At 41.5% G+C, this 18,646-nt stretch overlaps 1 protein-coding gene across 1 annotated transcript; it reads left to right on the top strand.

Moving 5' to 3' along the window:
- Positions 1–210: 210 nt before the first annotated feature.
- On the top strand, positions 211–5,416 carry LOC119319262 (NEDD8-conjugating enzyme Ubc12-like). The gene is made up of 6 exons (XM_037593749.1): positions 211–370; positions 1,185–1,297; positions 3,650–3,758; positions 4,718–4,796; positions 4,868–4,984; positions 5,167–5,416. Exons 2-6 carry the CDS (start codon positions 1,189–1,191, stop codon positions 5,302–5,304), a joined length of 552 nt encoding a protein of 183 aa, XP_037449646.1. The 5' UTR covers positions 211–370; positions 1,185–1,188; the 3' UTR covers positions 5,305–5,416.
- Positions 5,417–18,646: the final 13,230 nt, after the last annotated feature.

An 18,646-nucleotide genomic window follows, 5' to 3' on the forward strand; every position in this document is an offset into this window, starting at 1 on the left:
ACTGGGTATTGGAATCCGGAGAAAGAAGAGCATTGATGATTGCTTTGGCCTTCCGTTTCAAAAAAAAAAAAAATGATTGCTTTGGCCTCGTCCCTACCCGAAGTGCCCTCCTACTTGCCGCAAAACTACGGCCGGACTGCCACCGCACCTCCCTTCTTCCCCTCGTCTCCCCTATTTCACTTCCGCCCCCCACACGGCGCCCCACCGCGACCGCGAGCGAGGAGACCGACCGAGCTATCTAGGGTTCGCGCCTCCCCGCCGGTCGCCGCCCGCCCGCCGATCCTCTCCCCGCCGCCGCCCACGCCCGCTCCGGCCGCTCGCCGCTCCGGATCCGCGCCCCTCGACCTCGGGCCCCGCCGCCGGGCCGCCGGTACTTCCTCTGCCCCCCTCTGGTCGCGCTTCTGTATGCCGATCTGTGCCGTGCCGCTGTATGAACTCGCCGCTGCTTACCCCGTCGCTGTTGCGTTGCTGTCGGAGTTAGCGCCCCATGCCACTGCTGCAGCTGTTTGCCGCCCCACGATTTCGCATGACGAGTCGATTAGAGGAGATGGCCGGAGAGGACGATTTCGGGATGCATGCTGTGTTAGGATCTAGTATATTATACAGGAGGTAGGGGCGTAGGGCAGGAGCTGGCAGTAGGCCGCGTCGGTTCCCAGTCAAGTCCCAATGGACGCAAAAGCCCTCGGGAGAGGCTCTTCCAAATAACCGCGACAATAGATGGGATTCGCCCGAGACGAGAAGAGTTTAGGCGTAACGCCGCACAAGTGTTAGATTAAGAGGGTTGACGGTCCGTCATGGTTAACCTGACCATAAAACTTCACAAGCTAATCCTACAAAGATAAGGAACTCGATAGTGCAGGCTAGTCATGATATTAAACTAATCTCTGAGTTAACTATGTTGTTAGGATTGGTTTCTTTTGTTTTATCTTCTGGGCAATCGTCGTTGCTAGTGCCATCAGGGCTGAATAGGTTGACAACATCACACTTGTTATCGATGGAACGCAGTAATTAAAGAGAACCAACCTGCTTCTGTTGATTTCTGCTGCATCGTTTCTACATGTTTGTGTGTAAAACCATTCTTATGCTTGAATGGTGCTTTTCTTGTTTTTGTCATTTTTGTTCCTACGAAAAGTCTGCTCTCTTTAGCTCATGCTCGTTACCTCCTCCCCTCATATGTTTCACAGGAAGATGATAAACCTTTTTAAGATCAAGGGGCAGAAGAAGGAAGAGGCGGCCAACTCAAATGGGGGGCCTCCTGTTAAGAAGCAAAGTCCAGGGGAATTACGTCTCCATAAAGGTTTGTTTTACCACAAGTGATTTGATCTTATGTTACTTTCTGGCAATTGGTGTGTAACTTCCTAATGTTGACACTTGATGTGTGGTTCAACTTGTGGTTTTTGCACCTGCTTCTATAGCTGCTGCGGAACGTATATTCATATGTATGATAAATCAGAGTGGTTAATTACAGTTATCGACTGCTGCCCTCTGAGTCTTTTCGATTCATCCCATATGTTCTATATAACAAAAATATATTGGAGAGCACCTTATATTATAGTTAGGATTAAAACCACTAGCCAGTGGTCAAACAAATGAGATTATCATAATCCACCACAGTGACATGCTATACATTGTGTATTGGTAAGTGCTAGGCTGAAATCCATTTCTTGCAACCGTGTGCATTTACATCGCCCTGTAAGCATGTCATGTTTTTTTTCGTTTCTCATTACAAATGTATGACTCCCTCCGGATGGGAATATAGGCGGGAGGGCCATGCACAGATGCACTGCGGCCCAAGATGGGCAGTTAACTCTCCCAAACGATTGGTTGCCTTCGTAAAAGAAGCCAATCAACGCACATATATTACTCATGCATGCAGCAGTTAATTGGCTGGTCCTTGGCCTCCTGCATCCAGCGGTCCAGAGCGCATGTCGCTCCCTGCCAATGCCCATTCAACGGTGAAAATTAATTCGTGGCTAATTAATGTGTGGGCGAGGGCAAGAAAACCACTTCAGATTTGGCGTGATTAATGAGTAGGGGACTCTTTTCACAAAAAAAAAGTAGATTACTCAACTGCTTTTTGACATTTATATTTTGAGGAAATGTCCAGAGCGCATGTCGCTCCCTGCCAATGCCCATTCAACGGTGAAAATTAATTTGTGGCTAATTAATGTGTGGGCGAGGGCAAGAAAACCACTTCAGATTTGGCGTGATTAATGAGTAGGGGACTCTTTTCGCAAAAAAAAAGTAGATTACTCAACTGCTTTTTGACATTTATATTTTGAGGAAATGTCCAGAGCGCATGTCGCTCCCTGCCAATGCCCATTCAACGGTGAAAATTAATTCGTGGCTAATTAATGTGTGGGCGAGGGCAAGAAAACCACTTCAGATTTGGCGTGATTAATGAGTAGGGGACTCTTTTCGCAAAAAAAAAGTAGATTACTCAACTGCTTTTTGACATTTATATTTTGAGGAAATTATGTACATATTACCCCTTATTTTTTATGTAATTGACTAATCTTGTAATTCAAAGGGGTCTGTTTGGTTGTACTGGTCTAGATACTGCTATACCTTTTCCATGTCAAAAAAAATATGTTACCTTTCTGTATAAGCTCTGTTGCCATATTGGCTGAGCTTCTACCGGTTATTGACCCACCATTTCATGGGCTATTGTTCATGTGTGTGGAAAATTGGGAAATCTCTGTACCAATGATTATGATCTGTTTGTTCTTCTTTTTGTTTAACTTGCATAATATAGTTATTAGTTGTCACACTGTCGCCCAGTCAACACATAGTTGCCACCTAGTCATCCTGGTCCAGAGGAGGGACGCCATGGCCTCTTGTCTAGCCTGGAGGTCATGGGGAAGTGGCGAAACAAGAGAATTGGCGGCGTGTTCAGCAATCTGGACCCCACCACGTTCTCCTTGCCACTGTATTTGGTTATGATGGAGCTGTCTTGCCCATAGTCAGGCTTGTCTCTAGGCCTGCTTACGACAGTTTGAGAATTGAGGTGGAGCAGCAGCAGGAGCAGGGCCGAAGGGATATGGTGGGGCATGGGAGGGCGTGGAGGAGAGGATGAGCTGGCAACATGGCTGAAGTTGTGGGTAGTAGGGCACCGAAGGTGGTGGTGGCACTTGGCAATGGGTATGAGAGTAGAGAGGGTGCAGGCTTGAGTTTGTTGGGGTAGTATGCTGAGTGATAGTAGTTGCCTAGTGGGTGCCTGGGTGGCACATCAATCCCCTGTTTTCCTTTTTGGTTTGGCATCGCCTAATTGTCGTTAGTACTATTGTTTATGACTAATACTCCCTCCGCCCCATAATATAAGAACGCTTTTCAAGCTATTTTAGCTTGAAAAATGTTCTTATATTATGGGACAGAGGGAGTAGTTCTTTATAAGGAAGACCCAGATATCTTATTGTCTCAAACGCACTATTTTAACTACAGTTGGATACGAGAAATACAATTCACTATGGACATACTTACATATTAAAAATCAAACACTGTGATTTTTCTATCGTTCAAACCTGTGGTGTTAACATTCACCTATAGGTTCATGTGTTCCTGATTTATGTACATGATCTATATCGTGCCTTTCTAATTGGATAGTTTTCAAAATATGGATCTTGTTGACAGTTTCTGTCCTAACTCGCAGATATTGCTGAGCTTAACCTACCAAAGACAACTAAAATTTCCTTCCCAAACGGAAAGGATGATCTCATGAACTTTGAAGCTACTCTACGACCTGACGAAGGATACTATCTGTAAGTATCTTATTATAGATACTTCTTTTATACCTACTCTTCTTTTTGTCCTTTTGTCATGCCATAGTAATCTTCACTGAACAGTCAAGCTACTTAAAAACATGCACTGTTGCTAGTTGCCACATAAATGGAGGGATAGGTAGTTTTAGATGGCTGTTAACAAATTTCAGTCTTGCATTTTGGTGTACGTGTTTGAAGGAATATTTGTTGATGAATATGAGTTAATAAGAGAAATCAAGTTAGTTTTATTTTACAGTTAAATCACACCTTCCGCAAATATCTCTTGACATAGCATGAAGAAAGATTATTCCATTTATAGTACTTACTATAAATAGAATATGAGGAGCAGTTGATGACTACTGTTAAATTAGTTTATTTTTCATCATTTCGATATCATTCACGTCCCACTCCTCTGGCCATCATATCTCATCTTTTCACTACTAATTCAGTTTTCTTAAGGTGAGAGAACTTACTTTTGTTGGCCCCCTTTATAGTTGATGAAGAAGTATTTACCTAAAATGTAGATACGGGGATGTGAAAATGGATCACCTATAAGCTGTCATGTGTACACGTAGCCCCAATCGAGCTGTAAAAGCAGCAGATGATAGCTAGTTCTCATATAAGATATTTACTTGTGTTAGTTATCTTCCTTATTTTCTTAGAAGCATTTTGTGTCTTTATGTTTTTCTAGCAACTCTTGTAAGAAGAGTTAGTCTTATGGTTTGCATGAAGCAAGAATAAGGGAAACCATTCTCTCATGTAAGGTCTTTCTTACAGTCTCATCTTTCTCCTATATCCCTCCCCTGGAGCGGTGCAGACTGGCCCCACCTTTGTACAGTAGTTATCTGGTTACCTTGATGAACCAAGGCCCATCACCATAGAGATATATTAACCTTATCAGTTGATGAAAACAATATTAGTCAGTTATTCTAATATCCACAATATGTTTTCTTTCTTAGAGGTGGGTCATTCACTTTCACCTTCCAAGTTTCTCCTTCCTACCCTCATGAGGCACCGAAGGTCAAGTGCAAGACTAAGGTAAGCACCACAGCTTTGACTCCTTTCGTTCATCATCATAAGTTGACTGTTGCTAATGTGGTAACTTTCAGGTTTACCATCCCAATATTGACCTAGAAGGAAATGTCTGCCTGAACATTCTGCGTGAAGACTGGAAGCCCGTCTTGAATATCAACACCATAATATATGGTTTAAACCTTCTTTTCTCGGTAAGTGTCATCATATCCTATTAGGTTAACTGTGCAATGGTTGATTTTCCATTTGAAATGTAGTTTATCTGTTTGTTTTCTTATGAAATTTATTAGATGTCTGGGAATAATTGAAGTAATTGTTTCTGTTTTGTTTTCTCATCATGTGTTCTGGTCACAAACCATCTTGTTAATGTCTGCAGCAACCCAATGACGAGGACCCATTGAATCATGAAGCCGCGGCCGTCCTCCGAGACAACCCGCAGAAGTTCCAGAGAAACGTCCAAATGGCGATGTCGGGAGGCTATGTCGATAACACCCATTTCCCAAGGTGCAAGTAAGGCGGGCGGGTGGGCGGGCCTGCTACGTGCTTTGCTTCTGGCTTGCGCCCCCTACCCTAGCCCCGAATGCCAACCATTGCACAATCTGAAGAAATGCGGGCGGCATACCCAGGAAATGTATCTATCATACTTGTTTGTGTCAAGAAGATGTGACTGTTATTGTGCTTGTTTGGTGGATGTTCTGGAATTGTCGTGTAACATGAAGAAACGTGGTGACATTATGCAGCGAAGCGAAACTCGCCTGTATCGAGCTGAAAAGTAAGTCAGGGGTGTGGATGTGTGGAACTGAATTATCTTGACCCAACAAAGAAATCACCTACGCAGGTCTTGTATCTACCTTTTGGGGAGGGAAAAAAGGCACTCTGAAGGCTGAAATCTATCCTTTTGAATTTAATGTTATCATATCAAAATCTCTAGGCAAACCTAATAATCTTAGGGTTGCTTAAGACTCTTTGAATTTGCAGGTGCAAAATGTTCTAGAAAATCGCAGTGAACAAGATGTCAGGACCGGAGAAAATATCTGGTGAAAACCAAGTTACAATGAAAACAAGCTGACTTGTGAATGGAAGTCCTGCTTCTTAGCTTGAGCTGTAAATTTTAAAAAAATTGATTTTTTTGTGGCAAACATTGGTGGAAATTTTTAGTGCTTATGAAGTTCCATTACGAAGTGACATTTGTGGAAGTTGTGCCAAAAAATAACAAAATCGATGCTCCAAGCTGCTTTCAGAAAATAGCATTTTTGGACCTCTGATTTTTTTTCCATGAGTTACACGAATGTTATTACATGATGAAACTTTGCAAGCACTCAAAATATTCATCAATTTTTGCCAAATTTTATTTCATTTTTTAAAATTTTACTGTTCACACGAGCTCATTTGAGCTGGAGCTAAGATACTCCGCGTCCACTTAGTTGTGGCATGTGGCTTCCAACTGAACACCAATACATACTTCTTTTTGCAAAAAAGAAAAAACATCACACTAATACATGCTTCGGGAGGTTTGCTTGAATACTGTTTCTTTTTGGTACCACTAGGTGTGTCTATCTAGCTTCTCCACCATTCACAGCCGTTAGATTAGAAACGAACAGAAGAGATGCACCCGTTACTCTAACACTAGTACTGTATTGATTTTACGTGACGAGCAGATAAAAAAGTTGGGAGTGGATATTTGCAAAGAAGAAGAAGACGAGCTCTGATCCCGTGGCACACAATCCGAACCTTTTTAAGTGAACCAAACAAGGCCTCAGCGGTTTCCTATTCAAAAGGGGGGAAATTTGAAATTGGATTCACAGACATTACACCGTTTCAACTGAAACCAAACACATATTCTGATTATTCACTTATATCTTTTTTGTTTGTTTGTGAAACTAAACTTGTGAAATGTGACTCCAAAATTTATTTCAATTCTATTAATTTTTTTAAATCAGTTGCATAGACATTAAATTGTGTCAAAATTAAACTGAACAAAAGTTTCAATTATTTCACTCAATTCCAACAAAATTGAACACATATTTAGATTATTTCACCCAATTCCAGAAAAGTTGAACACATACTTCGATTATTTCACCCAAATTCTTATAATATACACATGCATTTTAGATGTAATTATTTCACATACATTAGACTCATATTCCAATTATTTCAGAAAAAATGAAAACAAGTTTCAACTATTTCACTCAATTTTAGAAAATACTAACAAATATTTCGACCATTCCACTCAATTTTGGATCAAAATGCAATATGAGACATGCGAGTGATTTGACATAAAGTTGTTGTACAGGATGGGATATGAGAAATACATGGAATACTTTCAGCCTTTCAGGTGTGGCTTTGCATAGATGAATCTTGATGAGTTTGGAGGGTGGCTCCTTCACCAGTGCAGTTGGAGAAGGCAAGATGACGTCCCCACAGATTCTAAGCCCGTTGGACATGGAGCCTTCTGATGTATCAAGGCTGTTTTTGCCTTAGTGGCTCCACATGTCAGGGAGTGGATCAATTGTGCGGACAGCCGGACACGCATCGTTCATAGGCCTTGGTCATGCCTACACGTGCCAACAATGTAGGGAAGTTAGAGAAAAGAAATATCCACTTTGGTGTATATGGTCAGTTTAATATATATGCATGCCGGAAATAGACGATACACCCGAATATCAAAGAACCAGCAACGGAAACACCGAACTGAACACCATAATAAACTGAATAAATCTGGAATGTCGGTCAACTCAGTTTGGTTCCCGATATTCAACTTTCGGGGTAAAGGTGCCCACCCCAAACCATAATAGCCCGCGGTAAAAAGACTTAACTTATGACCGAGGAAAGGCACTTCAACGTGATCGTCATCCTCTACTATATATAAACATGGGTTCCTATTTTTTGGGGCACACCACTTCCTATGTATACATTTTCACTTTAGCTATATGTAAGTCGTCTGAAAATTAATTTTGGGTCAGTTGATTTTTGAACTATCGATTTCAGCATTAAGATTCATGTAACCTTTTTTTTCTGTGTTGGTCTGTGTGTTGTTGTGGGCTGTTTTTCCTTTTGACTGACCTCATATTTGGGTCAATCAATTCTTTAACGGGCCGAAGCCCATTCTAGTGCGACATAGTCTTCTTATTTTCCCTGTTTTATGTTTTTATGTGTTTTTGCTTCTGTTTTTTTGTTTATTAGTTCATTTTTATTTTTTATTTTGTGAGTATTTTTGGGATGTTGGGCGAGTGTAAACATATACATGTAAATAATATTAATATGTGCCAAAATTTCACTTTTATATGATTACTCTTTGCATATTACAAAAAGTACAATTATTTTAATTTTAACTTTATTTATTTTTAAAGGAAAATAACAACACCACTAATTCATTCTTTATTAGAAAATTTATTATTTTGATATTTTTTTTAGTTTTTATTTAATTTTCATTCTACATTAAGGGTAATACCAATGCCACTAATTCATCCGTTCTTAATTTTTTTTGCAGAAGTCTCTCACATTTATATGCTTATGCTTGCATATTTATAAAAAGCACAAGTTTTATGTATATGTTGTGCAAATGATGCCACCCTTAGTTTTAGAAAATTTCCCCATTTTCTTTCTTCTTAAATGGCTATACCAATGCCACAAATTCCTTCTTCCTTAGAAATTACAATTATTTTGATTTTTTTCACTTCCTTCCTCTTAAAGGGTAATGCCAATTTCACTAATTCATTCCGTCTTAGGAAGCGTATTTTTTTGTGTGTGTGTAAGCATAAATGCAAGTACTAGATAACAAATGTGCAAATCATAGTAGAATGCGAAAAATGCATTATTATATGCCTATTCTTTGCATATTTTAGAAGTGCAAATTTAGTGCAAAATTATTTGCAAGTTTTTTTCAATTTTCTTTCTTAAAGGGTTTCAGTTTTCATAGAAAACTTCATTATTTTGATTTTGTTTTACTTTTTTTATTTTCTTTTTTCTGAAAGGGTAATACCAATGTCAGGAATTCATTCTTCCTTACAAAACTTCATCTATTTATTTATTTGATTTTGTAAGGGTAGTTTTTATGTCACTATCCATTAATTTTTAAAGTTTTTTTCTTTCTTCTTAAAGGGTTTCAATTTTTCATAGAAAACTTCATTACTTTGATTTTGTTTTACTTTTTTATTTTCTTTCTTATGAAAGTGTAATACCAATGTCACGAATTCATTCTTCCTTACAAAACTTCATTTATTTATTTGATTTTGTAGGGGTAGTTTCTATGTCACTAATCCATTAGATTTTTTTTTAATTTTGTTTCTTCTTAAAGGGTTTCATTTTTTCATAGAAACTTCATTATTTTGATTTTGTTGTACTTTTTTCATTTTCTTTCTTCAGAAAGGGTAATACCAATATCACAAATTCATTCTTCCTTACAGAACTTGATATATTTATTTATTTGATTTTGTAAGGGTAGTTTCTATGTCACTAATCCATTACTTTTTAAAGTTTTTTTTAATTTTCTTTCTTCTTAAAGGGTTTCATTTTTCCATAGAAAAACTTCATTATTTTGGTTTTGTTTTACTTTTTTTATGTTATTCTTCTTAAAGGGTAATACCAATGTCACGAATTCATTCTTCCTTACAAAACTTCATTTATTTATTTATTTGGTTTTGTAAAGGTAGTTTCTATGCCACTAATCCATTAGTTTTTTGAAAATTGCACTATTATATGGTTATTTTTGTATATTGTAATAATCAATTACCGCGACTTGTATATTTTAGTAGTGTTATGCACGCACTTCAAAAATAGGAGAAAATCTTTGTAAGCCATGAAAATATAGTGACATTGGAAGATGTGTCAAAAGAAGAAAGTTGCACGATAGGCATGAAGAGGATATAACATATAATAAAAAATAATGACACTGAAAGATAAGATTTTTTACGGGTAGAAAGATAAGGGTCCGACAAGTCAAATTTCATGCGGTTGTATGCATGTAGTGTAGTTCGATAAATTCTCCCAGAGCTTAAGTATCTTGCTAGGCTTGCACTACCTACCAATCAAAATAAAAGCTTGCACTAGCTGGCTATCACGACCATGATTGCTTGTGTGAAAATTTTGTGGTGCCTGTGTACCGTGACGTGTAGTTAAGCAATAAGGATCATTAAATACGTCAGGCTAATTGATTAAATAACATACACATGCACTTAATCTCATCATGTAAATAAAGTGACAGACCCAAATACTAGAATCAGACTCCTAGCCGCTCCCATATATTTTCTCTTGTGTCACTAATGTACACTGTTAGTAATATTTACAAGGGTATTCCAAGCTTGAAATATGTGAACTGAGCGTAGCTAATATGGTTAGGATCTTTATGGTGGAACTAATCCACCAAGATTTAAGTTTTAGATGGCATTGGTGCTTGCATTTTTTTGGATGTGCTTTTGGCTTTCTGACAATGTTTCTTTAGTGGGAGATTGACGTTCTCATCGGTTACGATGCGTCCGTGTGGTTACCCCGTCAATATTAAGATGTCATGCCGGCTCAGTATCTTAGATGTGCCCATACACAGGGGTAAGGTGTTTGTGTGTGCGGTCATAGTGATGAGTACATGTGTGTGTATGTGTATATGAGCATCTGCGATTGTACCGTGCTAAAAAACAAGCTTGAAATATGGACATATCCTTTTTACGATGCATCATACTACTTCTGGAATCAGGTAGTATTGAATCATCCCAGCCCGTTAAATAGCAGGGTAGTTTTGTCATTTTATTGTTTCTTTATTTTATAAAATCCCTGGCGGTATGAAGCCTCGTCGTTACCGTCGCCGGTCGTCAACGACGCATACCCAACAATTGATCGGAGCTGGCCTGCGTGCTCTTCAAGTAGGAGCTCCACCCTCTCGAAATAAATCATCATCCGTTCCCTCGCGTCGCCCTCTCGAGGGCAACTCGGGGGCGATCGATCTTCCCGTCCGCCGTCCACCCTTCTCGATTCCTTCCCTCGCCGCCGCCGAAGACGGGCGCCGGGTCCCCCGCGCGACCGCCGATGAGGGTGGCGGCGAGGCCCTCGGCCGCGACGCCGCTCGGGCTCGGGCCTAGGGTTTGAGGCGGCGGCCTCTGCTGGTGAGGGCGGCGGCTTCCTGGGCGGGCGGCGCTCGCCGGTGTTGAGGGCGGTGTCTACTTGGTCACGCGGGCAGCAAGTTGGTGGTGGAAGTGGGCGCCGCGTTGGAGGGATCCCCTGCTGCTCTCCTTCGCCAGATCTGAAGACGGGGCCCCCATGCTTCTGCTTCCTCTTCGTCAGTCTCGCCGGATCTGGTGGCTGACTGCGCGGATGTGGGGTTGCGAGCTCTGGATCGGAGTAATTTCTTGGCCGGCTGTGGCGGCCACGACGCTGGCGGCGCTCTGGGCGTTGTTTCCTTCTTGAAGGCGGCTTCGAGATCCAGCTCCCTCCCCCTCGTCCTCCCCCTGCACCCGGGTGAAAACCCACAACTTTGGTTGGGCGGCGGCGGTGCCCGGCTCCGTCACCTTCTTGAAGGCATCGCTTTGGGTCCGCCGGGAGGTGGGACAGCTGCAGCGCGTTCTTGGCGTTCCTGATGGCGGCGGTTCTCTTTCGCGGTGTCGCTTCGCCATGGCGGTCGGCTGGTCCGGCTCTCGTGGTGTTTGTGGTGCTCAACTCTTTGCCGTGTCTTTCTGGGGTGCTCCCGTTCAGAGAGGCTGGAGGTGGAGCGACTTCATCTTGCACGGAGATTTGGTGGAGATATCAAGTCAAGCCTGACCGACAGGTGCTACGCTTTGTCATGTCTGGTCGGCAGGTGATACGCACGACAGGTCTTCCAAAGACTTCAAGCTGTGTCGGCTGGTGGTACTTGACAGCATGGTGCTGAGGTGTATCAGTGGCAACCGCGACGTGCTCAGCTGTTTGCGCGCAGGGAGGAGGTGCCGTTGGGCGCCGTGGTGGCGTCGACGATAGCTGGACCGAGCAAGGTTGATGCATCAGTACAGTTCTGAAGATGGAGCGATGGCAGTTGGCGGTGGCGGCCTCTGAGTGCACGCCGGACCGGTGAGACCCATGCCCGGCAGGCGTCCTGGATGGGACCCCAGGTCTTAGATGTTAGGTTTGGCTGCGATGTCTGTTTGGTATTAGGCCCAGGCTATCTGCGCCCCTTCATCAACTGAATAGGTGTAGCAACATTCTGTTGCTTAGACGGCGGCTTTAGTCTTATTGTTGTATTTCTTTATAAGGTCTTGTGAGAATAATTAATAAAGTGGTCGTATGCATCGTCCAGATGCAAAGACCGGGATCATCCTCTTTTTCTAAAAAAAAGTAGGAGCTCCAAGTCTTCTACCGGGCATCGAATTAACCAGCAGGCCATGGATGCCGCCGCTATCGCGTCCGGCGCCGTCGTGGCTGCAGCTCCCTCCGAGATGCCCCCGCTACGGCGTCCGGCGCCGACGAGGCTTGTGTGCAATGGCCGCAGCCGCCGGCTTGATCACCGGAAAAAATCAACTGAATCACGTACGAACCAGTGCATCTGGTCATGATCAATCAATTTATTGTAGTACATGGTGATTTCCTCAGCCAAAAATACCATCCGGCAGGAACCCATCGACTATGTACAATCCTGTCGTTGGATCTCTGGACCGGTTTCTGCAGTCCCATCGGAGCACGAGAAAAAACACATGGATTTTATTTTGTATGTCTTCCAACTTTATCCCTTCAACAAAATATACTACTGATTTTTTCTAGTGGTATTGATGGATCTAGTCCATTAAATGGCTGGAAATGGACGGCTCATATTATTTTGATGTACTGTAAAAGGTCTCGAAAATTAAATTCAAAAGAATAGGTTTCAGCCTTCAGAGTGCCTTTTTTTCCTTCCCAAAAGGTAGATGTAAGACCTGCATAGGTGATTTCTTTGTTGGGTCAAGATAATTCCCGAGTCTCCTAGCAAACACCCGTCGCTGGGATGACGAGGGCGAGGGCACCGGTCCACTCGTGACGAGTGCGTTGGTGTTGACCAGAGGAGGAAGAGGAGTGGGAGTGAGAATGACGGGTGGGCCCTACGCCGGCCTAATATTTGAGACATACGGTGTGAGTTGTTTTCAAGCTACGTCATCATTTATGGAGGGACCCAGCTATCATTTTTTTTGTCAAACAGGTCTAATCGGCCAATTGGCATTTTTTGCAAATTGTCAGTACAATGGTGATGGGTTTTTGAAAAAAAAACCCGAATGGTGGTGGTTTTTTTAATTAGGGTCCTCAATTGTGGTGTTTTTTGCAATTCACTCCACCAAAACACACTGAACATCTATGTTGCATACGATTCCTCGACTTGGATAACGAACACCAGGTAAAACATGTATTTTAGAGGAAATATTAACCAGGTAAGTAAAACACAAGTTTATGTGAAGTGACGTCCAAGGAATAAATTTGTGATCAAAGTAACAAATGTGGACCGCACAACATAAGAGGCTCGATTATATAATTTGTCGGTAACCAATACCACATATGCAATCTTATGTGATAAACTTATTCCTCTAGCTAGAAAAGAAGCATTATTCTAGGCACAACAACACTGATCCTTCTTGCAATACGCATGAGCCGAGGGCTTAAAGCTCAAGCTGCATACGGTCTGGCAACGATCTTTGCACTTTTCCTGATGGAAGCATGGAATATTCACTCCATCTTCAACTGCAAGTTCAATCCATGATCCATGTAAGTCCCAACATGCACGAAAAATAATATGGAATTGATGTATGTATGTAGGGGGAAATAGTGACGGTTTTTGTTAACTAAACAGGTGCAATGACTTGAATACAAATGAAGGTAACTGATCAATACTTGAGAGGACAAAAAAAAATTGGCAACACATTAACAAAACAAGAAGAGATGTTATTACTTGTGCGGGCGTAGCAAGACGGTGATGATAGGGTGGAAGCCACGATCATAAGAACCACGAAAATCACAGCCTTTCTGGTAGTGTTGCTCTTGGGTGCCATGACGAAGAGATCAAAAAAGAATCGCTTCTTTCTTTGTTGTGTGCTAACTTTGTTGTGTGATGTCGTAAGCTCTGGCCTTTGCATAGTCGTTTATATAGAGGGACAATAATCAAATCTTTGGCGTTGAATTAATGTATCAGGTTGTGGATATGCATTCTTGATGTTTCTGCAGGAATTAATGTATTAATAGATATTTAATGACACATTTATGTAAAGACAGTAGATATACCTCCTTTTGATATATTTTTAGCTGGAATTGATTGGTTTCCAAAGATGTATCCTCCTCCTTTTCTGGGCAATGGCCTCTTGCCTGGTTTTTAGATTGAGGCGAATTCAAGGAAATCCTCAACATTTTGAGGCATGCTTGGTATTACAGTTTTTTGATCTGACTATATCTCATCTAGATGTGAGATAATATCTTAGATGTCATCCTATATCAGCCCACCTCATCCCAAAAATAAATCCACCCGCTCTTGTTTATTTGTTAGTTTTTCAATTTTTTATTCGGCCGGGGTGTGTGCCCACGCAGAGCCAAACACTTACGGCAGCAACACTTTGCTTGTTCCATCGAAGAGGATCCATGCAAGATCTTTGCTAGTGTTTTTTCTACACTTTCGTTTGTTCGACCACTTTCCGGTTGTTACGTATATCTTTCTGCGCCACACATTTTGCTTTTTTCTTTCTTTACTGCCCATCTTCCAGACTAACACAAACAACGAACCAACAACATCGTTCCTTACCCCTCAAAAAAAAAAAACATCGTCCCTTCTTTGGATTTTATTTGTTTTTGTAACTAAGCCTTCGTGTTGTTACTGGGCTTCTGAAAAAATGCGTATAAAAAAGAAAATGGGGGCGCTAGATAGCTGTTTATTGCAGTAATATACACATCACTGTTCTGGAAATTCATAAATCTAAAAATGCCTACTACTTTGGTAGATAGAAAATCAACTACAAACTAATGTTGTCTGCATGAGGCTTGTCAGCCCAAGCAAAAGCATCAACATTTTACAAACCACATACTCTATATATGAGAAATCTGAAGCTTTTGTATCTTTGTATGTATGAGGTGTACAGGGATTTCGGTTTGTTTGACCCAAACAACATGACACCCCATCATGTATTTAAAAATGGTTTACTTTTATTTAAAAAATATTAATCATGTATTTAAAAATAATTCGTCATAAAGCCAACAATGTTCACATTCCTCTTCTCAAAATTTGTTTGTACTCACAGTAAAAACAAACAATTGTACCATAATGTTGGACATGCAATTGCCCTCCAACAACACGAATTCCGCAGCCCGGACCCAACCACCCCAAATTGCAGTCCCGGGAGGGGAGGGGGGGGGGCAATGCTAGTAGTTACGAGCCGATGGCGGACATGCAACTAAAGCAAGAAAAAATGGCCATACCTAGATTAGCCTAGTTACGAGTTGATGGTGTACTTGCAACTAGGACACAAAATAATTTCTGGCCCAATCGCAAGTTGACGGAGGAGTTGCAAGTGGGACAAGAAAACTTCGGGCATAGTTGCGAGTTGAAGGTGAACTTGCAACCGGGACCAAAAAAGGGTCAGACCCCAACCACCCCCAATTGCAGTAGCTTTGAAGGCTTGCAATTTCAGTCGATGGAAAACACTAGCAGTTGTGCCTCAAGGGTGGAATTACAACTGAGGTAGAAATAAAAGGTCAAGCCCATATTGAGGCCAGTTGCGAGTTGATGATGCATGGATTAGCAACTAGGACAAAAAAACTTTGGGCCCAGTTGGGAGTTGTTGGTGAACTCGCAACTGGGACAAAAAAACTTTGGGCCCAGTTAGAAGTTGAGGGTGAACTGGGATAAAAAGATGTCGGACCCCAACCAGCACTAGTTGTAGTATTGTTGAAAGGCTTCCAATTGCAATAGGTGGAAGACACTGTCAGTTGCGATTCGAGGGTGGAATTGCAACCGAGGTAGAAATAAAAGGTCAGGCCTAGATTGAGCCCAATTGCGGTTTGATGGTGGATTTGCAACTGGGACTACAAGCCTAGTTGCGAGTTGAGGGTGGACTTGCAACTCAAATAACTACGAGACTAGCTAGTTGCGAGTTGAGGGTGGACTTGCAACTAGGATGAAAAACAAACTGCAGACCAAGTTACAAGCCGTGAGGGGTCTTGCATCTCGGATGAAAAACAAAATATGGGCCTAGTTGTGATTTGAGGGTGGACTCACAATTGGGACAACTGCACAAAACTATGAGACCAATTGTGAGTCAAGGGTGGACTCGCAACTCGGAAAACTACGAGCCTAGTTGTGAGTCGAGGATGGACATGAAATTGAGGTAAAAAAACAAACTATATTCCTGGTTGTAAGTCGGGGTGGACTTGCATCTGGGATGAAAAAACAAACTATAGGCCTAGTTACGAGTTGATGGTGGTCTTGCAACTGGCACACATACACAAAACTATGACGCCAGTTGATGAGCCACAAGTATAGGGGATCAATTGTAGTCCCTTCGATAAGTAAGAGTGTCGAACCCAACAAGGAGCAGAAGAAAATGACAAGTGGTTTTCAGCAAGGTAATGTCCGCAAGCGCTGAAATTGTAAGTAACAGATAATTTGGTAGCAGGATAATTTGTAACGAGCACGTAACGGTAATGGAAAATAATATGCAGCAAGATAGCCCAATCCTTTTGTGGCAAAGGACAGGCTAAACCAGTTTCTTATAATAAGCAAAGTGTTCTCGAGGGCACACGGGAATTTCATCTAGTCACTTTTACCATCTTGGCTTGATTTGTGTTCACTACTTTGATAATTTGATATGTGGGTGGATCGGTGCTTAGGTGTTGTTCTTACTTGAACAAACCTCCTACTGATGATTAACTCCCTCGCAAGCATCTGCAACTACGAGAAAAGTATTAAGATAGAATCTAACCATAGCATTAAACTTTTGGATCCAAATCGGTCCCTTATGAAGTAGCACATAAACCAGGGTTTAAGCTTCTGTCACTCTAGCAACTTATCATCTAATAACTACTCCACAATGCATTCCCTTAGGCCCAAATATGGTGAAGTGTCATGTAGTCGACGTTCACATGACACCACTAAGGGAATCACAACATACATATTATCAAAATATCGAACACATATCAAGTTCACATGATTACTTGCAACATGATTTCTCTCGTGACCTCAAGAACAAAAGTAAATACTCACAAGTGATAAACATGTTCATGAACAAAGGGGTATTAAATAGCATAATGGATCTGAACATATAATCTTCCACCAAATAAACCATATAGTGATCAACTACAAGATGTAATCAACACTACAGTCACCCACAGGTACCAATCAGATTGAACACAGGAGATGAACTAGGGTTTGAGAGGAGATGGTGATGGTGAAGATGTTGATGAAGATTGGCCTCCCCAAGATTAGAGGGTTGTTGGTGATGATGATGACGATGATTTCTCCCTCCGGGAGGGAAGTTCCCCCGGCAGAATTGCTCCGCCGGAGGGCAAAAGTGCTTCTGCCCATGTTCCGCCTCGAGACGGCGGCGCTCTGTCCCGAAACTCCTCTCCTTATTTTTTCTAGGTCAAAATGACTTATATACCAAAAGATGGGCACTGGAGGTGGGCCGAGGAGGGCACAACCCACCAGGGCGCGCCTGGGCTCCCTGGCGCGCCCAGGTGGGTTGTGGCCGCCTGGTGGGCCCCCTCTGGTAGTTATTCGCTCCAATAATTCTTATTTATTCCATAAAAATTCCTCGTGAAGTTTCAACTCATTTGGAGTTGTGCAAAATAGGTAACCTGATGTAGCTTTTTCAGGTCCAGATTTCCAGCTACCGAAATTCTCCCTCTTTGTGTGAATCTTGCATATTATGAGAGAAAAGGCATTAGAATTACTCCCAAAAGAATTATTATGCATAAAAGCATTATAAATAACAATAGGTAAACATGATGCAAAATGGACGTATCAACTCCCCCAAGCTTAGTCCTCACCTGTCCTCAAGCGAAAACCAAAATCGGAAAATATGTCCACATGCTTGGAGAGAGAGGTGTCGATAAAAACAAAATACGGACATAGAAGCATCATGTAAATTATTATAACAATAACAAACTTTAACATAAAACTTTTATCATAGACTTCTCATGAATAAGTAACAATTCATCACAACATTGAAGTATAAAGCATAAGCTCTATTGGAAACCAACAAACTATGTTCTCAGTCAACTTTGCAACTACAATTCATCATCTTTTCAGGAAGGGTCACGTATCGGAGCCTTTAGGCAAGTCCACATACTCAACCATCATATATTCTTCTACGATTGTTAACACTCACCGCATACACATGAGCAAAACGTTTCAACCGGACACATAGAAAGATAGGTGCTTATAATTTCGCCTCCCAACGTATTCACCTCAAGGGTGATGTCAACAATAATAACTCATGCTACCCATATCCAACTGGATATATGTGCCTAGATCTTTCCTCACCACATGACGCTTGCCAAAAGAGAAAAATAAAAAGGAATATAGAGAAAAACTTTGGCTCTTGCATGATAGTAAATACATAAAACTAAAAGGTAGGCCCTTCACGGAGGGAAGCAGAGGTTGCCATGCGCTTTTTGTTTGTATGATCAATCCCTTAGTGCAAAAAAATGTCACGTTATATTGCCCCTTATGATAGCAACCTTTATTATGCAGTCTGTCGCTTTTATTTTTTGCCATCACAAGTTGGTACAACAGACAATTTTCTCTTACACTAAATGATCTAACACTTTTAGAAGCAATTTTTATTGCCTTATTGCACCGATGATAACTTATTTGAATGATCTTACTCAATCCTTAGGTAGGTATGGTGGACTCTTGAAAATAAGATTTGGGTTTAAGGGTTTTTGGATGC

Source organism: Triticum dicoccoides, chromosome 6A (assembly GCF_002162155.2).
Source record: "Triticum dicoccoides isolate Atlit2015 ecotype Zavitan chromosome 6A, WEW_v2.0, whole genome shotgun sequence".
Classification (NCBI taxonomy): Eukaryota; Viridiplantae; Streptophyta; class Magnoliopsida; order Poales; family Poaceae; genus Triticum; species Triticum dicoccoides.